At 40.3% G+C, this 25,623-nt stretch overlaps 1 protein-coding gene and 1 long non-coding RNA gene across 23 annotated transcripts in view; both read right to left on the bottom strand.

The window, feature by feature from the left end:
* LOC135102082 (uncharacterized) overlaps positions 1–14,196 on the bottom strand; it is a 145,935-nt gene extending 131,739 nt beyond the window's left edge. Inside the window, exon 1 of the long non-coding RNA XR_010269516.1 lies at positions 14,097–14,196. This is a non-coding gene — a long non-coding RNA (uncharacterized LOC135102082). The remainder of the gene's footprint in view (positions 1–14,096) is intronic.
* Positions 14,197–18,167: 3,971 nt separating this feature from the next.
* The window catches only part of LOC135102080 (serine/threonine-protein kinase MARK2-like), a 128,037-nt gene continuing 120,581 nt past the window's right edge, over positions 18,168–25,623 (bottom strand). For 19 of the 22 annotated variants that reach the window (XM_064006789.1, XM_064006794.1, XM_064006797.1 and 16 more), the window contains 3 exons: positions 22,700–22,811; positions 21,592–21,696; positions 18,168–20,602 (listed from right to left, as the gene is read on the bottom strand). In XM_064006789.1, coding sequence (XP_063862859.1) covers positions 20,489–20,602; positions 21,592–21,696; positions 22,700–22,811 — 331 coding nt within the window. In that variant the 3' untranslated portion in view covers positions 18,168–20,488. Of the gene's footprint in view, positions 20,603–21,591; positions 21,697–22,663; positions 22,812–25,623 lie in introns of all 22 variants that reach the window. The other 3 variants (XR_010269514.1, XR_010269513.1, XR_010269515.1) reach the window with 2 other exon arrangements.

Raw genomic sequence — 25,623 nt, 5'->3', positions numbered from 1 at the left:
TTCAGCGTTGCCCTCCCGGCGGGTGCGGAATACGGTGCGCTGTCCGGACCCCCGCCACGCCGCACGCCCGCCGGGACACACAACGCACGGTGCACGTACTACTGAGAAAACGCTAACCTGGTATAAACCTGAGTGATGAAAAGCAAAACTCTGTGTGTGTGTGTGTGTGTGTGTGTGTGTGTGTGTGTGTGTGTGTGTGTGTGTGTGTGTGTGTGTGTGTGTGTGTGTGTGTGTGTGTGTGTGTGTGTGTGTGTGTGTGTGTGTGTGTGTGTGTGTATGTGTCAGAGTTCTTTTTACCTGAGAACTGACATTTTTCTAAGCTTTGTCTTTTCATGCATTTCTTACACCACGTTAGACTTTCCCCAGTAGTACAGGACACACAGTCAACCATACTCTCATGTCCCTACCAAGTCCACACCGAGACGAGGCAGTGGTGGAGCATTAGGAGCATCAGGACGGCAACACCATTTTCCCACACAGGATACATCTCTTTCCTCTCTTTCTTTGTCTCTTTATTTCTTTTTTTCTGTCTTGCGCACAACTTGCCAACCGCCCTAGCCTAAGTGAGCGTCCCCGATTGTGTGTGTGTGTGTGTGTGTGTGTGTGTGTGTGTGTGTGTGTGTGTGTGTGTGTGTGTGTGTGTGTGTGTGTGTGTGTGTGTGTGTGTGTGTGTGAAACGTGCTGATATACACAGGAAATACAAGTAGTAGTCACGTCGCCCAGCTGGTATTCACCCCTGCCCTGACTCTTGCCAACTTAGTACGTCTCCCCGCCCCCGCCCCTGTGAATGAAGTCCTGGCGGAAGGTCAAGATGTGTGGCGAGGCCCAGAGGCGACACCTGAGGCAGGGCACGGCGGAGTACTAGTCCTGGTCAAGGCCGCCTGAATACACTGAATACATTTGAATATATTCCTTAGTCTGTAGTCTTGGTCAGCGCTGTGTCACGTCTGGTCTGAGTCTAGTGTAGCGATCTTTAAGCTACTACAGGATCTAGGAGCATTTTCTTAAACATTTCTACGCCGAACCTTCACTACTTTCCAGAGATTCTACTAGATGAAGTTAGACGGGGATATCTTTTTTAAGGTTCTAGAGACAGGTTAACAAGACTTCTACATTTTTAACAAAAGAAACGCTCGTCAGAACCCTGCTAATCATCTCTTTCAAAATAGTCGTGGTGGGAAAGGAAAACGTTTCTGAATACGGGTAGTATGGCGAGGAGGTGCGTGAAGCTAAGGAGGTATTCACTGTCACGGATTCATATCATCACAGCTCATGCCTTCCCTGTATTCCTTGATGCCCCAAGTCACTGACATGTGCGCCACGACGTCCTTGATGTAAAATTAATTTAGTATGAGTGCGGCACTTCAGAGAGAACCTGATCTTCTTGAGTGGAAAATTCTAGCGAGCAGCAATCAGCAGTCCTCAGTCAGTGGTAATACACGCTTGCAACACGCCCTTATCTGATACATCCTCGTGATGCAAAGATAATACTGCAAGATAATTCGCGTGTCTGGCTCACGGCGATCATTGGGGTCAAGGTCTGAGTGTCTGAGTGTCAGATGATGTCTGTCTGTCTCACATGTAGGGCGTGGGACCGCTGCGGGCCAGACTCCAGGCCCAGACACGAGGCGGAGAACCACCTTGATTCCTGGGGCGACTGTGTGTGTTGTGTGTGTGTGTGTGTGTGTGTGTGTGTGTGTGTGTGTGTGTGTGTGTGTGTGTGTGTGTGTGTGTGTGTGTGTGTGTGTGTGTGTGTGTGTGTGTGTGTGTGTGTGTATATTACATCATGCTTGTTTTATAAATTTATATCAAATGTGGTCAGTAATTATTTATCTATGTGTGTGTGTGTGTATGTGTGTGTGTGTGTGTGTGTGTGTGTGTGTGTGTGTGTGTGTGTGTGTGTGTGTGTGTGTGTGTGTGTGTGTGTGTGTGTGTGTGTGTGTGTGTGTGTGTGTGTGTGTGTGTGTGTGTGTGTGTGTGTGTGTGTGTGTGTGTGTGTGTGTGTGTGTGTGTGTGTGTGTGTGTGTGTGTGTGTGTGTGTGTGTGTGTGTGTGTGTGTGTGTGTGTGTGTGTGTGTGTGTGTGTGTGTGTGTGTGTGTGTGTGTGTGTGTGTGTGTGTGTGTGTGTGTGTGTGTGTGTGTGTGTGTGTGTGTGTGTGTGTGTGTGTGTGTGTGTGTGTGTGTGTGTGTGTGTGTGTGTGTGTGTGTGTGTGTGTGTGTGTGTGTGTGTGTGTGTGTGTGTGTGTGTGTGTGTGTGTGTGTGTGTGTGTGTGTGTGTGTGTGTGTGTGTGTGTGTGTGTGTGTGTGTGTGTGTGTGTGTGTGTGTGTGTGTGTGTGTGTGTGTGTGTGTGTGTGTGTGTGTGTGTGTGTGTGTGTGTGTGTGTGTGTGTGTGTGTGTGTGTGTGTGTGTGTGTGTGTGTGTGTGTGTGTGTGTGTGTGTGTGTGTGTGTGTGTGTGTGTGTGTGTGTGTGTGTGTGTGTGTGTGTGTGTGTGTGTGTGTGTGTGTGTGTGTGTGTGTGTGTGTGTGTGTGTGTGTGTGTGTGTGTGTGTGTGTGTGTGTGTGTGTGTGTGTGTGTGTGTGTGTGTGTGTGTGTGTGTGTGTGTGTGTGTGTGTGTGTGTGTGTGTGTGTGTGTGTGTGTGTGTGTGTGTGTGTGTGTGTGTGTGTGTGTGTGTGTGTGTGTGTGTGTGTGTGTGTGTGTGTGTGTGTGTGTGTGTGTGTGTGTGTGTGTGTGTGTGTGTGTGTGTGTGTGTGTGTGTGTGTGTGTGTGTGTGTGTGTGTGTGTGTGTGTGTGTGTGTGTGTGTGTGTGTGTGTGTGTGTGTGTGTGTGTGTGTGTGTGTGTGTGTGTGTGTGTGTGTGTGTGTGTGTGTGTGTGTGTGTGTGTGTGTGTGTGTGTGTGTGTGTGTGTGTGTGTGTGTGTGTGTGTGTGTGTGTGTGTGTGTGTGTGTGTGTGTGTGTGTGTGTGTGTGTGTGTGTGTGTGTGTGTGTGTGTGTGTGTGTGTGTGTGTGTGTGTGTGTGTGTGTGTGTGTGTGTGTGTGTGTGTGTGTGTGTGTGTGTGTGTGTGTGTGTGTGTGTGTGTGTGTGTGTGTGTGTGTGTGTGTGTGTGTGTGTGTGTGTGTGTGTGTGTGTGTGTGTGTGTGTGTGTGTGTGTGTGTGTGTGTGTGTGTGTGTGTGTGTGTGTGTGTGTGTGTGTGTGTGTGTGTGTGTGTGTGTGTGTGTGTGTGTGTGTGTGTGTGTGTGTGTGTGTGTGTGTGTGTGTGTGTGTGTGTGTGTGTGTGTGTGTGTGTGTGTGTGTGTGTGTGTGTGTGTGTGTGTGTGTGTGTGTGTGTGTGTGTGTGTGTGTGTGTGTGTGTGTGTGTGTGTGTGTGTGTGTGTTTGTTCCTCTCCCCGTGTATATATTTAATATGTACACTCTCCCACAAAGCACCATCATGACATAACCGCCACATACACGTGTACACGCATCTGCAGCGTGTAACACATTCACTTATCTCCCTCCTACACGCAACACTCTCCCCCAACTCCCACAACTTCCCCCACCTGCTCCACAACGCTCCACAACCCCGCAGTAGAGGTGGGGATAGAGGAGGGAAGGAGAGAAGGAAAGGAGAGGAGAAGGGGACCACCACTACCAGCCTCTCTCCGTATTTACTTTTCCTCTCCATTCCACAATGCACGGTAATTTCTTTTTTGTTGTTTTTGTTTTTATTTTTTTTTCCAGTAAGCGTCGAGTGGCAGCGGATCGAGGCGCTCTCCCAAAATCAGAAGGTTCACAGCACCCCCTTGGGAATGCCAGCCTCTCATGCCCTTCTCCCACAGCTCCTCCTCCTCCACCAGCTCATCCTTGCCTTGCCTTGCCCACACCTTCCCCTAACGTCCCTCTGCCACACCCACCCACCTTGCCACACTTGTATTATACCTTGCGTCTTCTCTGCCCTGTGTCTATTTCTCGTGATTTATATTAGACAGTGTAGTAGACCCAAGAGAAGACCCCACACGGCCTCGTAAGGGGTGTTTGTTCTTCCTTTGTGAACTTCCACCCTTGTTCTATTCCACCATCTCCTCTTACACACAATTAATCATTACGCAACAATACTCCTGTTAACTGTTCTTCCAATACATCTTCGTGTTCTTCATCGTTTCGGCGTCCTTTCTGAACTAGCAGGCTGCAGAGGACGTCATTAGGGTATTCAAGGGGGCTTTCATGGTCTTAGTGATAGTTTAACAACGACTTTATATTATATTATCAGTAGGAAAACACTCATGAGATGCCGTATGATCAACACTAAAACCTTTGAGAAACAGTCCTTATGAAAAGCAAAAATACAGAAGACGACATTAGGGTTTTTCAAAGGCGTTTTCATGGTTCTAGTAACAGCTTAAGGATTCTACGCAGTCTGAAGGGAAAAAAAGGAAAACACTCATTGAAATCTGCTTAAGCATCTCTAAAACCTTTCAGAAAATTTAATAATCTTTATGAGAGACCAAAATACAGAAGACGTCATTAGGGTTTTTCAATGGTGCTTTCATGGTTTTAGTGATGGTTTAACAAGGATTCTACACTGTAATAGGAAAACACTCCTGAGAAATCGAGTAATCATCTCCGTAACCTTTAATAAGAAATAGTCATTATGAGGGACTGAGATGTTTAATACGGGTCTTAATCCCATTTAATCATATACCATACCTTCAAAACCCAAACCCTTCCTTACCCTTCCTTTCTGTATCATCAACACAACCCCCTCCCTCCTTCCCCTTCCTTTCTAGAATTCCTTTACCCCGACCATCTCTCCTTCCCCTCATTCCTTCATATACTTCCTACACCCTCCCTAACGTCCCAATTCCTAACTTCTAACTAAACCAAACCACCTCTAAGACTCCATACACTGATTACCATCCCGCCTTTTCTCCTCCCCTGTCTCTAAGTTATTCACAACACCTCTCCCCTTCCAATCCCCTCCGCCTCCCTTTGTTGCATCCCACCCCTTTCACTTATTAATGTCCCCTCTTTCTCCCCTCCTTTGAAATGGCTCGATGCAATTTTTTTCTCCCTTTCCTCTTTGTTGATCTTGTGATTGTATAATAGTACACTCTCTCTCTCTCTCTCTCTCTCTCTCTCTCTCTCTCTCTCTCTCTCTCTCTCTCTCTCTCTCTCTCTCTCTCTCTCTCTCTCTCTCTAACATATTTTACTCTTATCACGAAACATTATCTCGACGGTTATGTTCACTTCCTCCTCTCACTTTCCTATTGAATTTCTATTTGGCTTAAACTAAAATCAGACCGTTTGTTCCCTTCCCTCTCATCCGCCTCCTAATGCAATACTTGACTCCTGCTGCTTCTGCTGCTGCTCCTACTGCTTCTGCTGCCTCCAACATGGTACACTGCCTCAGGTACAGTACGCTGACATTCTGCTAGGTACAATACAGTATATTGAATCTTTATAATACTCTAATGCAGTAGTGTATTGAATTAATTTTGCTCTCTCTCTCTCTCTCTCTCTCTCTCTCTCTCTCTCTCTCTCTCTCTCTCTCTCTCTCTCTCTCTCTCTCTCTCTCTCTCTCTCTCTCTCTCTCTCTCTCTCTCTCTCTCTCTCTCTCTCTCAAGGAGCAGGGCAGGAGGCCACGCACCGCCACCATAACCTCATTACAGCATCACAGTTCAAACACGCACACACTCCCACCGCTGTGCTAAGGGCGCCTCCCTGTCACGCTGAAGCATTAGCGACTCCATGGACTCGATTCAGAAAAACCGTGAAAGTGACGTGTATGAATCGACACCGACACACACACACACACACACACACACACACACACACACACACACACACACACACACACACACACACACACACACATACAAAGTTCACCTCAGTAAGCAAAGTAAGCATCCATATTTGTGTCTCCTTGATCCAAAACCTTTTTTTTTGTTTTCCCTTTTCACATAATCAATAGACCTTTATCCTCCTCCTCCTCCTCCGCCTCCTCCTCCTCCTCCTCCTCCTCCGTCTCCTCCTCCTCCTCTTCCTCCTCCTCCTCCTCCTCCGCCTCCTCTTCCTCCTCCTCCTCCTCCTCCTTCCCCTCTTTCAGCTTCACCCCTTCCCTTCCTCTGCCTCTCCCTTCCCCCCCAAATACTCTTCCTCGTACAAATTTTGTGTTTTGTCTTGTCAACCAGCCCGAGGCAAAACTCATTTTATGGCGATATTGAGGCTAAAATTCTGAGGGCGCGGTGGTGAAGGGCGCAACCCACAACACTCACCCTGGGAGATGGGGGAGGAGAGGAATGGGAGAGGGAAAGGAGAGAGAAAAGGGATTATTAAGGGGGAAGAGGGTGAGGAAGGCGGAGATGGATCGGAAGGGGAGGGAGGAGAGAAAGGGAATGAGGAAAGGAAAGGCATTAACTAAGGTGGTAAAGGAGAGCTGAAGAAAAGGGAGAGGGGAGCCAAGTGAGATGCAAAGAGTGAAGAAGTGAAGATATAGGTAATGGCAGGGAGATGGGCTAAGGAGAGGACAGGGAAGAAGAGGGAAGGCACGGCACTGAAAGGCGTCACTTGGATGAAGAAAATTCTAGAGAAATCTTTAAATACTTCCAGTGAGAACCAAAACACCAGAATCTGTGTCTCGTTTTTATTTATTTATTTATTTTTATTTATTTATTTTTTTTATATCTGAAATAATATTTTCAACCCTTTCAAAACAAAAAGAAATTCTCCAAACATTGATAAATCTTACAATGATATATGGAATAAAATTAAAGTGATATCGTGGTCAAGAAGTTAATGCTAACTAACTAACCTAAGACGAGAAGCTTAAACTGAAGCATTATCAGTTTGTCTAATATTCCTGAATTTACCATAACTCATTAAAGTGACGGCGTGGTAAAGAACTGCAGACGGGAAAGTTAAACTGATCCATCTAAAGTAAATCAACAACCATACCACGTTCATCATCAAAAGGCTGTCACAACCCACCCGGCCACAGAACACGGGAAGCGGGAGACAGTAAATGCGAGTAAATAACACTGGCCCCCCCCCCACACACACACACGTCCCTCCACAAGCTACAGACTCGGGACTTGAACGTCAAACCGCAAGAGCCAATTTACTTCCTGGGTTGGCTTGACATTCCCCTGCTGAACAATTACGTGGCAGGAAGGCTGGTGGCGAGTATTACATGATAGCTTCACGTCACACACACACACACACACATACACACACACACACACACACACACACACACACACAGAACATACAGGGACGTCATCATCAGAACCAGTCCACTTAATACAACTGGTCGAATACTCGTAAGTTCCAAAGGGGAAAAGTTCATACATTGCTCCTACTCTCACGGGCCCGCCACCTGCTGCTTCTCATAAACGCAATGACTGGCTGACAAACATGATGGTGGCTGATAACTAGACTCAATATTTCCAGGTCCGTAAAATTAGAAGACTTCGCAAATATTACCAGGAAAACTTGGCGCTTGTTTGATTCATATCAGTTTATGAACTCGGATACAAAAACGCTCCATAAAATAAATATAAGCTTAAAGAAAATAAATGAAAATACAAGAAGCCGTCAGGTCTACACGTGGCAGTCCCTGTGTGAAGCATAGCCATCTACTTCCACCTGCAATCCCCATTTATATATCTGCATGATCTTTCTAAAGCTCCCTATGATTCGGCACTAACAACCTGATTACTGAGTCTATTCCGTTCATCTACCACTCTATCTGAGAACCAATATTTCTTGTTTCTCTTTTAAATCCATCTATTTCAAGCTTGAATCCGCTATGTCTTGCCCTATCCTCATTACCAACCTAAGGACTTTATTTACGTTGCCCTTGCTATATCCCTATTGTTTTTCAACATGATCTGACGCAAGACACTCAATTCTATCCACACACACACACACACACACACACACACACACACACACACACACACACACACACACACACACACACACACACACACACACACACACACACACACACACACCAGTTTACTGCCAATCGTGATAAACTCACATCAACTCCCCATCAATATTAGTCACACCAGATTTTCGTATCAAGAGGCAATGGATTCTCCTTACACAAACATTAGAGACAGTATTTCCTGGTATTATCTAGCTAGTATTGCGTTGCTTTATCTCCTGCTCTATAAGGGGCTCTAGTGAAAATTATTGCAGTTTTCAATAGTGTTTTCATGATTGGTGATGGCTTCACAACGATTCTACATCATCAGTGGCAAAAATCACCCTTGGGAACACAACTGATCGTCTCTGAGGCCTTTGAAAATAGTCCTGATGGAAGCAAAGCGTTTAAGCGTGCGTGTACATAAGAGGGAACATTTAACTGAATAAACACAAGAACAGTGAGAAACAAAGACTGACTACAAAACGCCAGCAGAGGCTTTCGAAAATAATCCTGAGAACGAAGCGTTAGGAGTGTGAACCTGTGAGGGCATATAACTGAATAAACACTAGAACATATGAACATAAACGAAAACGGAGACTACAGAACGTCAGCTGGTATACACATCTCCTCAACACTTACAACTTACTACCTGCCATTTTCATCCATAAATTTATCTAACCTCCTCCTGGAGTTATCTAATGTCGTGCATCCGCTACGGTCTTGCTAAGCATATTCCAGTCGTCCACAGCCTTGTTTGTACACACGTCTTTATGAATCAGACAGACTGGATAGGCTGGTCTAGCGCGCCTTATTGATGTGTCAGTCTGGGTGTTGTTGTTAGATTTTAATTAAGTCAAATGAATTTCATTTTAAACTTGTTTGGTTACTTGCGTTTTGTCAAATACTGTTTAACTTTTTTTTCCGGCAGTGGGAATGACGTAAAAGGCAGTTGAGCAAAAACCTGATTAATCTAATGGAGACATGAGCAACGTCCATCTATCTATCTATCTATCTATATACCAAAGACAGTAATCTCACGCGGGGTGTCCTAAACAAAGCACCACACACTCATACACTATTCAAATTTTTAGCCAGGTGGTCACTATGAGGGACAGTCTCGTGGACAACGCTACTACACCCTAGGAACTTAGGCAGAGGACAGCTGGTCACATATTTCCCCAGCAAGGCCCGACTGCATACAATGGTTCACCACTGCTCCTTCATAATGAGTGACGTGAAGACAAATAATAAATATTCATCAGGGCAGCAAACACCCACATGGCGCCTCCACTACGAGATAAATGACACCAACCTTGAGAACTATTACGACTTGAAGCCTCGCCTAACAATCAAAGCTAACATACAGGCATACATACATACATACACAGACAGGACAGACAGAGACAAAAGGTTATAACCAGAACAAAAATATCAACTTGAGTGTATCGGTAAACTCACCTCCCCTTCCCATCCCTTTCCCCTCCCTCCAACCCACTCACTCACCCATGCTCCCCAACATACCACATCCACCCCATGGCCTTACACTGTCCCATCACACCCTATGAAGTCCCATTCCCCTCATCTACCCCATCCCCTCACATCTTCCTTCCTGTCTCATTACCAGCCCCATCCTCTATCCACCCCATTTCTCTCCCACTATTCCATCACATCCTCCCCAGTTCCCATCCCTCATAAATGCCTCACTCTCTCTTCATCTCCCTTCATTATAACCCCAATCCCAAATCCCCCTTCCATTCCCATACGCCGCCCCATCATATCCTAACCAGAGACAATCACTCAGTCTCCCCTCGTTCTCCCCTCACTCTCCCCTATCCCACGCTCAGCTCCCCTCGCCTCCCCAAAGATAGCACCCCACTGCCTCGAGGGGAAGAAAACACATACAAGGTGGCAGCTTCCCTCGATGCTCGCTGCCTTAAAAAACTGTCAGCTTTAAAGATCTAAGACGCCTTTTGCGAGAGGAGGAGGAGGAGGAGGAGGAGGAGGAGGAGGAGGAGGAGGAGGAACAAAAAGTCGAAAGGAAAATGCTGCAACGAACTCAAAAATAAATAAATAGATAAATAAATAAAATTTTAAAAAATACATAAAAGACTGAAACACCAAATAAGATAAAGAAGTTAAAAGAAAAGAAAAGAAAGAAAAAATAATAAATTAAATCATAAACGTGTGTGTGTGTGTGTGTGTGTGTGTGTGTGTGTGTGTGTGTGTGTGTGTGTGTGTGTGTGTGTGTGTCCACGTGCCTTACTACCAAAAGTTCAAAAGCATAAAACCGAAATAATATCAGCAAATCACACAAAAAATTATAATAACACGAGTTCTCAGAGAGAGAGAGAGAGAGAGAGAGAGAGAGAGAGAGAGAGAGAGAGAGAGAGAGAGAGAGAGAGAGAGAATGTGCCTGTGTAGCCTGGAGCCGCGTGTTGTCCTCTCAATGGGCCGCTGCACTCCACAAACACACGCGATTGGCCCGCACCAACACCCCACAAAGGGCGCCAAAATTGAACCAGGATTACGTTTTCTTTGTCACACTAACCTGAGAGGAGAATGAGAGAGAGAGAGAGAGAGAGAGAGAGAGAGAGAGAGAGAGAGAGAGAGAGAGAGACTCCTTCCTACACAAGTCAAAGAGAAGCAATTTTACCTCCACACCATGACTTCCATTACAAATCTCTCTCTCTCTCTCTCTCTCTCTCTCTCTCTCTCTCTCTCTCTCTCTCTCTCTCTCTCTCTCTCTCTCTCTCTCAAGAATCTAGATCATTAACATTTCTGAAATTCGTCACATAGAGCACATAACAGTTCCTTAAATTCGCAACATAAACCATAACTGTAAACATTATTCTCTTACACTCACCCACGTCTCCGAGATACAAACACTGAAACTGACTAAACCCACTACTATATAATGGAATTTACTTAACTGCACCACTGATTATTGTGAAGTACCTTTTTTCACGTTTCACTCGATTTAGTTGAATTCCTGAATATGTTCCATGTTTTTTTTTTTTCTGGGACTAAAACGATGCATATTCATAAGCTAGATCAGGTTTGGTTAAGTCATCGTCTCTAAGCACTAAGAAAATAATAATCTTAGTTACATGATTTCCCAGTGATAAAAAAAAAATATATATATATATATATATATATATATATATATATATATATATATATATATATATATATATATATATATATATATATATATATATATATATATATATATATATATAAACTACAGTAGATTAGGTGAGGTCAAGTTTTCGGTCAAGTTACGTTAGGAGAGTGTACATACACAATGCAATCATTCTAAGCAGTGAGATAATATTTAGCACTCCTCTCCCTTCAGCACCCATACAGAAGCCAACACCTCCCCTTCACTTCTTCCCTCAGCACCTTACTCCCCATAGCATTGCCATTCCTGTTCAGTGCACTCCACCTTCCACACTCCACATCCACATTCCTTCCTCAACACCCCCTTCCTTCCACCAGCACGTTTCACTTCCACCTAGCCACATTCAACTTCCCAGCAGCACTCAGACAGTAAGAACCTTCACATACTCTACGCTAGTAAAAAAAAAAAAAATACAAATAGATTAGTCCCCCTTATTCATTTTCTTTGTTGATCTCCAAGTCATGAGTGTTGAGTTTTATGGCTACCTGAAGAAAATAAGGAAAGTCTAGAAACTGCAACACAATCTTGGCCATCTTATCTCAACTAATTTTAGTGTGATGTAGCAGATGCTACCATAGTTTCCAAAGGTGTTTTCATGATTCTAGGTTATCACGTGGTGTTATCAGGATTGATATGAAGTTTTCATCAGCCACTATAATAGAACCTTCTAAAACAGTGCTTTGTTGGACCTTGGCATACCTACATAGTACACTAATTTCTAGTGATATTTCAACAATAATTTTTCCTCATTAATAAGAAATCATCCATGAGATGTCAACTGATCATCTGTGTCCCTTAACAACAGCCCTGGAGAGAGAACAAAGTTTTTAAGATCACAAACTCATTACTGTCAATGGTATCGGTCTCAGGTGATGAAATGGAAAGTGTTGGAGGAGGCAGAGGTACCTTACTTTTATAGTTTTATTCCCATACCATACACACTCTATCTGTATCTTTAAGGAGGTTAACATGTGGTGTTATCAGGCTTGATATGAAGTTTTCATCAGCCACTATAATAGAACCTTCTAAAACAGTGCTTTGTTGGACCTTGGCATATCTACATAGTGCACTAATTTCTGTAAACTGTGGAATTAAAAGCTTAAGAACTACTCTTTTCAATATTTATCAATAAGCATGGCTCATCATTGTAACTAAAAGCTTTGGCAAATCTACAGAGGAAAATAGAAAATAGTATTGCCAAAATAGGAGTAGTGTTTACATTATGTGGTATGAGAGGCAGTGGTAAATGTTTAGCAATGAGGGCTCTGCTATCTAAAATCAAAGTCTGCAACTGAAAATCCACAATCTTTTACCTAACTTTACACACCATCACAAAATAAGCTTAGAATGAAAATTTTGACAGCCACAAACTGCAACTGCAATAGTCTCTAGAATTTAGATGCCTGTAAAAAAAAAAAAAAAAAAGGAGGAAGCAAACTGATAATAGAATGAAAATGTAGAAAATATTTGTTTATTCTGACAGATTACTTGTCACATGATACCTGTGATCAACCCAGTTCAACAATTCAAGAAATTACGAATGTCACCAGAAATGATTGATGGGTGGTGCACCTGTGAATTGCAGGAATGGGAACTGGGAAATGTATGCAGTGCATGTGTTCATCAACAATGACACATATCCCAGTGACCAAGCCTCATTAGTACTGTATGAGATACACAGGAAATCAAGTTGTAACTCAATTATTCAAGTATTATGCTATAGCAAAACAGAAAAGGTAGATAGTTAGGAAAAATGGAAATAGGAGAAGGAAAGTAGGGGAAATAAGGGGAGGGAAGGAGAATGTGCAATAAAAAGTATCCAAACAAGACCTATATTAATGACATGGTGGCAACATATAGACTACTGACACATGGACTACAGTGGTTAAGGAATTACTTCCACAACTTAATGTGGTAAATTTTTTGGGTAGTGTTTGCTACAATGGCAATCTGCAACAGAAGGGTTCACAATAACAATAGTTGCAATTTGCATAAGTTCTTACACAGGTGCCAACCACAATACTATTTCAGTAAACAGCATCCTGCAGACACTAAATCTTTAACTATATTACTGTGTACATTTTGTCACTAAAGTATTTTCACAAGTCTGACTTGGTCAACAAATTTTGAGATAAGCATAAAATTTAATGTTGAATGTTTAGGATGGTCACAGGACAAAGTCCTCAGTTTGGAGGTTAGTTAGATCAGGATTTGTTTAACTTTAAAATACCATTAAGTGTTTGGTTGTTCAATGATTATTAGGTAACAATTATGGAGCAGCAGTTATGGAACATTACCTAACAGAGTTCAGGGAACAGCACGCAACAGAAATATTAACAAATGTCAAAGATAAAATTCATTACATTACAAGATGTACAAGTTACAGTCAAGGGAGAATCTCTGCTCATTGACTGTAACTTATGCATTTTGTCATGTAATAAATTCATCCTTGTAATTTATTAATATATCTTTATGTTAATTCTCACATTTACTTTGTTGACATTATTTTAATTTGGCATTGATTTGTCAGTCATGAAATGACTGTCATTAGGTCTTAACTAGTACCTGAAGTACAATGTTTAAATTAACCACCTACCCCTGTGAAATACTACAACATACAAATCACTGACATCAATAACACTTCAGGGAACCATGATTCAGCATATATCCACGATACATGCGGGCACATTTGATTAATTTATCTCCCTTGCACACTCGGATACCCCCACACCTGACTCAAATATGCGTGTTGTGTACCAACTCTAATGTCCTGTGCATCAAATATTCAGAATCACGAGCAGAATCAGATACACAGCCTACACTGCACCACAAAGGTTCATTATCTCCCTTACGGTGACATAAAACATAACAACCTACCCCCTTGTTATCCTAAGCATCATTACCACCTACAGAACTCTCACAGCAGAACCATGCCTCCAGAACACCTGTCGTAAGTTTTATGACAGATTTCTTTATTAATCACAAAGTTGTCAGGTACTCACAATAATAGCAGTGACAGCCCGGAGTGCTAACACACGAGCTCACTTTGTTTACTCCGGCGTGGCGCGGCGAGACAGTCTTGCTCGTGGGACTGGCGTGAAGGAGGATCTTGATCTTGACGATAAAAGTAGTAATAATGATAGTACGTGGTAGTAGGAATAAAACTCGAAACTGTTACTTTAAACAATACAGTTTTATGGACAAACTGATGAGACAACAATTTGCCTGCAACCACATCGGTGGGTCCTAATCAGTCCCCTTCAATGTCAAGGTATGTTGGACCTCAAGTGCGTCACAGGGGCCGCAGAGTGACTCATGTCATTCTCTCTCCCGCTCAGAATTTTACAAATATTTCTATTTACACCACCGTACCTCTTTAAGAAATTTACTTGATCACGGCAACCAGCTGTCATGTACCTCACTTGTGCATGTCTTCCTGAAGACCAGCCAGCTGCCACGCCTATTATTCGTAGGACTTCACCAGGACACATAAGGATCCCTAGATCATCGCGGCCCTAACAACAACAAGAAATGTATTCGACTTCCTTTCTGCTCAAGTCATAAGACAATCATTGTACTCTAAATGTTGCATTGAAAACATTCATGTTGTCGAAGGAAATGTATGATGTTTTCGTAATGAAACAATGAAGCGCTGTAAAGTGCACGCTTTAGCTGCGTTTTCTAATCCAAAGAGAAGCGAGGACAGTGATGCCCAACCGCGTAGAAGTATCTCTGAGTATCTCTCTCTTACTTAGTGGTATAGTAGTAGTAGTAGTAGTAGTAGTAGTAGTAGTAGGTGTTGTTGTTGTTGTAGCAGCAGCAGCAGAAGCAGCGGCAGCTGCAGCAGTATTAGCAGCAGTAGCAGCAACAACAGCAGCAGCAGCAGCAACAGTAGTAGTAGTAGTAGTAGTAGTACTAGTAGTATATAAAAATAAATCAAATAACAACAACAACAACAGCAGCAGCAGCAGCAGTAGCAGCAGCAACAACAATCATAAAACTTGTTGATCACATATATAAGAACATAAAATAAGGGAAGCTGCAAGAACCCATCAAGCCCACACGTGGCATTCCCTAAGAAGTGACAAATGAGAGCCCCAAGGATTGCATTCTGAGGTGCCTTGGACTCTCATAAAATTTATTTTGAAAGGTCACACTAATAATTAGTAGGATTCTCATGAATATTTATCTAATTGATGATGCAGAATTCTTCCAGTCACCAGAATCATGGAAACAATAACTTCTGGAACCTACTTAAAGTAAAGGAAATAAGACAGCGAAATGTTTGAGAATAGTGTTGCAGGTTTGTACAGCGGCCAAAACTTGAAGCTTGGCCACTGAGTTTTAAAGCCACAAGCGGCAATCTTTACCGTGAGCCGGCCATCATAGCACACTCCGCACCGCCACTGTGATAACTGGAATCATATATATATATATATATATATATATATATATATATATATATATATATATATATATATATATATATATATATATATATATATATATATATATATATATATATATATATATATATATATATATATATATATATATATATATATATATTTTTTTTTTTTTTTTTTTGTCCCAGTACTTTTTTTTTTTTATACTTACGAATTTATTATACAATATAATATTAAATCCATCTGTATCTCATGAACTCACCTCCAACAAATTTCATAGCCGTAATATCACATAAGCCCATCTGCACTCATCCAAGCACACCCATAATATCACCTGCACACACCTCATCCACCATAACACACCCAGGCCGACCGAGAGAACTGAAATGTGCCGGTGCAGGAATAGTTTAGGACCCCTACCCCTGCAACCAGTAGGTAAAGGTAGAGATGGAGGGGGGGGGTTGCCCCATCTCTACCGTTGGGCCCCCCCAAAGACCCCATAGGCCCCGATGCAATGCAACGGCTGACTGCCCAACCCCCCTCTCGGTGGGCCTGGACACACAGGTAACATCACATACACCCTTCCACATCCATCCAGTATACTAATATCGTTGCACTAGTAGTACATAAAATACCCATGACACCTCACATCTCAAACCACACAACACAACATTTATATTATATCACACATACATCCAGTCACATCACACCCATCACAACCACAGTCTCAAGTGTGATTACTCACATTCACACAGTCCTTGGTTAGAGCTTCTTATGGCAAAAAATTTACTTCACCTTCAGATGAATTTCTCATTACTTCTATGGATTAATTAAGAGAGTCATTACATTGGTGGCACCAGTGGGATCCCCATGAATATACATAAATAGATAAAAATAAATAAATATAGCTATTGTATAATGATATAATGTCTGTACATCTCAACGGGGATCACATTCTTTCCAAAAGAGGCTTGGCCTTACGGAAATGGGAAATCTGATATTTTCATAGGATAAAGGAAACTTAAACCCAGCACAAGTTTATCTAAGTGGAGAGAGAAAGCCATGTATTGACTAGAATTACAAAGGCACCAAAAATAACCTTGAAATCTGACAATCATTGGAATCCTCTAAGATGATGTGCTGCTGTTCTCTTGTTCAGGGGTTCAGTCCCCAAGGCAAAAGCTTCTCTCAAGGCTAATGATTTATCTTGTCCAGATAAATTTCTAAGTGTTTCATTGGACTCCCAAAGGAGCATTACAGATAGTGTAATGAGAGATATGGTTGTGAAAAGTAGGCACATCAGAATAATTTCCAACAGTTATGAAAAGGAGAAATATATCTATGGATGTAAAGAAAAATTTAAGAAATAGTATTCTCCTGATAATACATGAATCAGAGACCTGGACATGAATAGGGCAAACAATAGCTTGTGCTGTGGAAATAAACAATGTGAAAGGGGCATGTAGATTGACAAGATAAGGTAATGAGAGCAATGAAAGTGTGCATAAGGGATGTGATATAAGAACCTGTACAAGCAGTGTAAAATGTTTGGTGGTCAAATGACTTCTTGCTCTGGATTAATTTCCAGTATATCAAAAAATCTTTTCCTCTAAAGAAATTTACTGTATATCAACCACATCCATACTTTGCACTATTTCACAATGAGGACAACATTTCTGGTACAGCAGGATTTGTCACACTCAGCCTCTGAACTAATTTTGGGACACACCAGATCCATGCACATTATTTAATTACCTTGCTATGGTGATTAGCTCGCTTCTTATAATTACTGATGTTAGTAAAATCAAGATCATAGAAAATATTTTATTCAAACAAATATTATAAAGGAAACAAGTGACTGGTAAACTCTGGCAGAGTTAAGGTGTTAGCACAGTCCCACCTTGCCAGGATTCATAATATATAGTATGTATTTTCCTCCACAAAATGCATTTAATGTGCAAATTTCAGCTTCTGACATATCTTGATATTCCTTATCCTTAAAATTAAAACTGCAAGAATTTCAACACTCAATGCCTTAACTCCACTTGACTGGTATTGACTTGTGGCTAAGAGGAGTCATTTTTGTTGCAGGTTTTATCCCGGCACAGCCGGGCTGCACCCAGGGCAGACCACTGGCCCCAGCTGGTGGCTCAGCTGTCTGTCCTGGTCTTGGGGAGGACCCTTATGTTAAGTACTCAACACAGACTCTACCAATTATAATGACTTATTGAATGCATTGCCCCTTGATAGATATGTTCAGTCAAACTGACAGCAAGTTCACAACAAAAGTGAGTTTATTTATAAAAAAAAGTGATCACAATTGTTTCCTATTCACTTAATACACAGATCTCTACCTAACAAATCACTAGCAAAAAATTGCACACATACTTTTTTGTATGCATGTGTGTATGTATATATATATATATATATATATATATATATATATATATATATATATATATATATATATATATATATATATATATATATATATATATATATATATATATATATATATATATGTGTGTGTGTGTCTGTGTGTGTGTGTGTGTGTATATATATATATATATATATATATATATATATATATATATATATATATATATTAGTATATGGTACAAGTATAAAAGATTTCTATCCTCATATAGGAATGTAAATAAACTCCAATCATGTCAATTGTCACTGTATTTCAAGGGCTACTGGTTGAGTATGTACACAGGTAGTTACAGGAATGAACATATGCAGCAGCATTATTAAATAAATCTTGATAAAATTTTCAAACAAGTCAGGTAGTCTTTTTTGCCACTCATCTCGCCAGGCAGGTGGGGCTATAAAAACAAACAAGTGTTTAGTACCAACATAATTCCCAATTTATTACAAACTCCTATTTGTTTGATTTCGGTCTGTGCCCTACCAACAACCCCAATAGGGTTTCAAAGATCATGATTACCTGTGATAAAAAAATATTTTGGGATGAAAATTCTTCCAAATGATTACAAAGCAATCAATGGAAAGTAAGGAGTTAAAACCCAAGGTTGTGTATAGAAAGACTGTCAATATATGGTCCATACATTATCATTTCATATTTTTATTAAATATTAGCAGCTATAAATTTGCATGATTATAATCCCCAGGATGAACTGAAAAGAAAAATCAAATACCTATCTGCCACCACTAGAATGTCTAATTAAGATGAACAATGGAAATAGTAATTTCAAATTAAAATGACAATGACAATGCAAGGTAATATATCTACACAATGAATGAGAAATAAAAGCAGTGTATGGGTGTGAAGCAAATGCCTCAGTTCCATAACCTGTGAAGGTACTGGGTGGCTCAGGAGTAAGGCAGAACACATAACAAGATGGCTCACCATCATTGATGGGTCTGGAGGGGAAAGGAAGCAATCAGTGGGGGAATAGAAAAGAAAAAGAAAAAAAAAGTAATAGAGGGCAGGCAACAAGGGGGGGGGGGGAGAGAGAGAGAGAGAGAGAGAGAGAGAGAGAGAGAGAGAGAGAGAGAGAGAGAGAGAGAGAGAGAGAGAGAGAGAGAGAGAGAGAGAGAGAGAGAGAGAGAGAGAGAGAGAGAGAGAGAGAGAGAGAGAGAGAGAGAGAGAGAGAGAGAGAGAGAGAGTGGGACTGATGAGTTACCAATCAGAAGACTACACCATTTACAACAGGAGCTTGTAAATATACAACAAGGCTAGGTGGGGCATATGGCAGAAAAAAAACATCTTGACAGTTGGCTCACACTTGCAGATTGCAACGCACTACTCCTCAATAGTTTTTATATAACCCAGGCACAACAGAAGTGAAGTCCCAGTCTTTGGTTTCTACACAAGGGCGTGGGGCAACTGGGAGTCAAGCTCTGCTCATGCTACACGTTGCACACTAGTTCTTTAACCACGATTAGGGTTATGTTCTCAGTCAGCTATGTGACCAAATCTTTACAATACTGTACATATCAATATTCAAATCACCTCATTCATCCTATTGGTTATACATAACAAAACTGGGCAACTTTAATTTTGTATTCCTACAGCCAAAGTATTTACAAAAGAAAACAAGGTAAAATGTTCCTTTGGAACCTCTTCTGGTTAACATGTGAGTGCAACACAATGATAATGTTACACATGATGTGAGGCTCACACGTGGAGCTATATGATATGGTGGGTGTTGGCCTCACTCTTCCCAAAGTCCACTGGAGTGTTTGGTGAAGCTCTTTAAACTCCCACCACACGTCATCTACACAACCGCACTACTCTGGCCAGTGCTGGTGGAAGGGGGTAAGTACTAAGACACTTTGTTGTTCATTCACATATTGTTCAAATAAACTTCATTTCCAAATATCACACTTTTTAACCAACCATATACTTTATATATATATATATATATATATATATATATATATATATATATATATATATATATATATATATATATATGATCATGTCTTTTCAAAGTTATAGAGTCAAGATAGCTTAGTACATTTTATGTAAACAAGTGTTGTGGTCGCAATTAATTTCAAAAGGCAACTGGATTTCGAACAGCGAGAGGGTTCCACTTTATGCTTTGGAGAGTGAGGATGGGAAGCCAACAAGCCAATGGTGCTTCAGGTGAGGCCTGTGGAACTTAAAATGAGAATTCTTCCATGAGTGAACTTGTTATTAGTTTTCTGTGAGCTTCATAGGGGGGGTTGCCAAAACACTCCAGGTCAGGACACGAAAATGCATTCTGAAAACACCTCCGAAAATTTGCAGTGCCAACATTTATCTATTAACATTTTTAACAAGAGCAATTCAGATGTATGTTAGGCACACTTCGGAATATGTTTTAATTCCCTGAATCTTTCAACAAGATCGTGTGACCCAGAGACATCACTTGAGGCACCCCCCTTTCACTTCCTGATGAGAAGACCATGATTCAGGCTGTGTTGTGCCCAAGTGGTACTTCTACTAGAGAATCACCTAGTTCAAATTCCCCTTGTAGTCACAGTTTCAGCTCATTGGCAATCTTGCTAGCAATATTCTTAAATCCAATAGAAGTTCCTGATATCCTCTTGAATCGAACACCATTCAAACTAAGTCTTGGCAGCTTACACACCTGAAAGGTAAATAATAATTAGGTTCAAGCTAAAAATAGATAAATACACATTTATATGATTAATTCTGTGCTTTCTCTCCAATTAAAAGAAAATGATGAATGATAAGATAATGAAAGAGGTGAGGTCATGTGTTTGGTTATCTGAGAAATTATTCTGGTTATTTCTGAAAGGTATATATTTCAATAATCTAACTGAATATGCAATCCTTTGGCTGAAAGTACTCATCATGCAGTGTAAGACTGATCAGCAAAATAACATGTATGAGAATAACTCAACAAAACAGGTTATGTAAGTGTCAAGTAAATTGCAGGTGTATAGACTGAAGACAGAAGGACAAGAACCTGAAGTGGGATCTAGAAAACTCAAGAACTGACACACATGAAGGCATAAAGACAGTAAGCCTGGAAGATTTTATAACAAAGATAAATTTGTGAATGCCATCCTTTTGGATGAAGCCCCTACAAGAAAGAGTTATTTATCAGCTAACATTAAGAGTAAGAATATTTGTGAAAAAATAACCTACAATGAAAATATGTTCTGGCCTTGCTTAATTTCAGTATTAAAAAAAAACATCTTTTGAGGCACATTCTTTTTTGAAAATTCTGGGGTAAAGTCTTAGTCAGTATTTATCATACTGGTTTCACATCAACATATGATTGATAAATGTAAGTAACTGCAGGAAATGTTATATTTAACAAGAGATAGTACTTCTTTAATTAAGAATGATGATATGACAAAATCACTCTTAATTAATCATTGAGGGAATGTCTGCAGTAATATAGCATGCATTAATATCAATATAGCTATACTCTAATGACATTATCTATGATGTACATATCATGCCCTAAGATCTTCAAACACCTATGGTATATATATATATATATATATATATATATATATATATATATATATATATATATATATATATATATATATATATATATATATATATATATATATATCAGGTACAACACACAATGTTACTCACCTCAATCTCCCATTGTACTAAGGAGTCTGTGTTGGGGTCCCCATGAACGCATAGAAGCAAGAACTTTTCTCGCTGCTCATAATCACAGTTGTTTGCATCTAACACCTGCAACAAGAGAGAGAGTACCAGAAGACATCATTAGTTAATGAGAATCAATTCATATCCCTGCTTGTTCTAACTTTCCCATGCTGCATTAACATATAACAAATTTTTGATGACTGGCAAATATGCAAATAAAATTCTAATAATGCTAGACTCACACTTACATTACAAATACAAGACACTGTCCTGATACAGAAGCTATCTCTCTACTTCAAGACTATTAAAACATAACATAGTACTGTACTTGGGACTTTCTGCTACATAATTACATGCAAAAACACAAGGCCCAACATTAGGCCACTGAATTACATTTAAGATTTCATGCAAATATAACGACAAAATAATGATGGAAAAAAAATTTATTATGTTTCCAGCATCATGCTGGTTTTATAATACCCATTAATAGCCTGCTGTTTTATGTTTATAACCTTGTTGAAATTAAATTAAAATAAACAGGAGTACAGAAAGCTTCATTTAACTTAAACATGTAAAATAAAACTGCATAAATGCTTCATGAAAGCACAATGTAATACGTTAAGGAACGCAAAAGGGAGCAAGGAAATTAAAACAAACACTGAACCAAATCTAGCATGACATTAATGTTGGTCTACAAGCAGCCACAGTCTATAACTTTTGCTGTGGTAATGACAGGTTCAATGACACAAATGTGCACACAGAGACCATAATAATTTGGGGATCACAATGAACTGTCCTACATGACTTCAGGAAATTAACTCTCTGCTGGAGCACTGGGAGGCGAAACCAATGAGACCAAGAATAAGAAGTTAAGTGGTGAAGACCTATGAGAATGGTGTTATGTGGGGCATGTGTGGTATGTGGGATGTCCTTCATTACTGAGGAGGGGATCAACAAGGGGATGTGGTGGGCAGGGGGCAGCAAGGGGCACCGAGGGAGATAGCTGCTAGCATGAAGACAGTGTGTTAAGCAGGACATGCAGCGGGTGGATTACTTTTCGTCGCTATTCATGGTGCTGGGGGTGGTCTACCTTGCGAATCTCGGCCATGATGTCATTGGGGTCGCGTGAAGAGGTTGTTTTCATGCTCCACGTGAAGCGCAATGACCGAGGCTTGACTTGTTCATCATTATTCACAGATGGGCTGGAAAAGTAGGCAGTCATTGTAATTTCTTGTAAAACTAAGGCATGGATGAAATCTGATGGATGATGATGTGGTTATGACGATAATAATAATATGATTACAACAATGATGGTGATGATGATGATGATGATAATGATGATGATGATGATGATGATGATGATAATGATGATGATGATAATGATGTGATTCTTTATATCTCACCTCATTAATAATCATAATAGTATTTTAATGCCTTTGATGTTTACTGTTTTCACTTTGTGGCATAGACCATTTCAATCCATCATAGCAAAGACTGAGAGACACAAGCACAGACACAAGCACTGCCTCACATCTTTGCTTATATTGGGGACAGGGCTGATCCTCACTGACTGCACTGCGTAAGGGTCAGTTCTGTTGCTCTATCATTATTACTATAATCATCATTAAAAAGGTGGGATCATTAGACCATATGATGAGAAGAAAGGGCACTCCACAATGAATCAGTTTGGAGAAGGCATATTAGTCAACATCTGCAAATGCTAATGAAACATGGACACAGAAGCTGAGTTCATAGTCTATGAATGCAGTATGGAAAGTGAGTATTCGAGAGGTGCTTGTGGATTGAGCAAAATGGATGGTGAAAGTGGTGATGCTTCATGAGTATATAAAAATATCTAGTATGTCCATTAAGGGAATGAGTTTTAGAGTGGTAGACTTGATGGAACACTGAGATGCTTTGGGGACAGAGAGAATGAGTGAAGGAGAGATGACATGAAGAAATAGATGCTGAGAGTGAGGAAAACTTTACTGGAGAGAGAGAGAGAGAGAGAGAGAGAGAGAGAGAGAGAGAGAGAGAGAGAGAGAGAGAGAGAGAGAGAGAGAGAGAGAGAGAGAGAGAGAGAGAGAGAGAGAGAGAGAGAGAGAGAGAGAGATTTGGCTAATTTTAAAAAATGTAGAAAAGTTTTAGTCCATTACCCACAAAATGTGTGGGATGACATCAAAGAAAAAGAACACAAAAATTCAATTCAGTCAGAAAATTGTCACAATATGAAAATCTAATGATTACTATTATATGCATAATTTTATAATATTTGCTAAGTAATAATATCACACACATTCTCTTTTCAAAAACATTCACACATCCTGCTATATCATGTACATGTTTAATAAGCTTGTTTCAATCATCAATATTTTCATCATTTTCCACATTTTCATATATAATTAACATAACAATCAATTTGAACATTTCTATTTGTAACTCCATAGATGTCTTTTTCAAAGCTCCCCTCAGCACTCCAATACTTCTGATCCTTCTCTCATCCTGTGGCTCACCTCTGCCTCCATAGCAACAACTAGCTATGTATGAAAAAAAATTAGCAACCTGGTGCAGTCTTTCACCAATCAGAATTATATCAGTATCCCTTACAGCTCTATCCTCATTGCATATCATCACATCACTCTTTGCCACACTCACTTTCAGTTTCCTTCTGTCACACACTCACAAATTCTGCAGATTTTTCCTAATATTTACAAGAGCTGCATTAAGCACCTTAACATGTTCATATCCTGTTTCCTAGCTCTGCCTTTCACACCCCTTATTACTGTGGCTATGAATACAATCATCAACCAGAGCAAGATAGAACACCCCTAGCTTGACTAACAATTACTGAGAGGTTCTTCTCTTGAAGATTTTTCTTGGTATCAGTAGTTTTCTGTCCAAATCCACACCCAAAACCCTTAACACCTACCTCATCACATTCCTGTCAATCTCAGCATGTGCATAAAAACTGATCAAATAAAAAAACATAACAGCAAAAATAATCAAACAAAAAACCAAGATCTACAGAAATTATAATTGCACCTACAAAACTAAGATCCATGCCATTTAACAGACATGGAAGACAGCACAGAGTCAATTTCACAGTAAATTCCTGATAACTAGAAAATTAAGCTAATTCAAGGTAGTATTGAGAAACTGCCAATACTGCAACTTAATAATGTAGCTGAGGTATCATAACAAAGCAATTCTATCTATATTTTGGTGAGCTTTTACCTTGTGAAGCTGCATGTAAAGATAAAAAAAAGTGAAAAGAAAAAATTTCATCCATCATGATACTATTATTATGCTCAGTTATTCACATCACACATCAAAAGTAATATGAAACTTTTTTCATGACAGTACAAAGCTTTTATCATTATGATGAACTTGGAAAGAGAAAACAACTGAAAAAATTCTGACTAGAGGAACATGCTCATTCTGAGGAATAAACTGAAGTCTATACAAGCACTTTTGCTTTTATGGTCTCCTTGTCAATATCTAGAATATTCTAATAAGACATGACAGGCAATTAGAATGTGTTCCTGTGGCCCTATGTGCCATGGACAGGCCATGTCCAAGAGCAGGAATGTATCAGGTATGTTACAGAAGTGACTCCAGCTCAAGATCCTTTTTGAAACACTGAATTCAAAACACACAAGGTGAAGTGTGAAAGACTTCTTAGGTAATTGTGTGTTTTGGCTTAAATTGAAAACCAACTGCAATGAACATGATGCAGGACAGTAAAGAATTCTCACTCACTCCAATACAGTTCTATAGCCTTTGCTCATAATTTCTGACAGTTTTATTTACCTCACATGTTTACCACTATTTACATGATGTGGACCTGTGAATCATGGAAGATATATCTCTAAAGTACTTCCTTCCTGGAAAGCACATTTATAAGCCTAACTGAAACAAACCAGACCCATCATTTCCAGTTGTGGGTCTTTCTCTACAACAAGGAAGCTTCAGAGTAAGGTGATGCAAGACATGAAGCATGATCAGGGTGGTCAA

This window comes from Scylla paramamosain, chromosome 7 (assembly GCF_035594125.1).
Source record: "Scylla paramamosain isolate STU-SP2022 chromosome 7, ASM3559412v1, whole genome shotgun sequence".
NCBI lineage: Eukaryota > Metazoa > Arthropoda > Malacostraca > Decapoda > Portunidae > Scylla > Scylla paramamosain.
The sequence above is the reverse complement of the archived record's forward strand: the minus strand, read 5'-3'. Positions and strand labels throughout refer to the sequence as shown.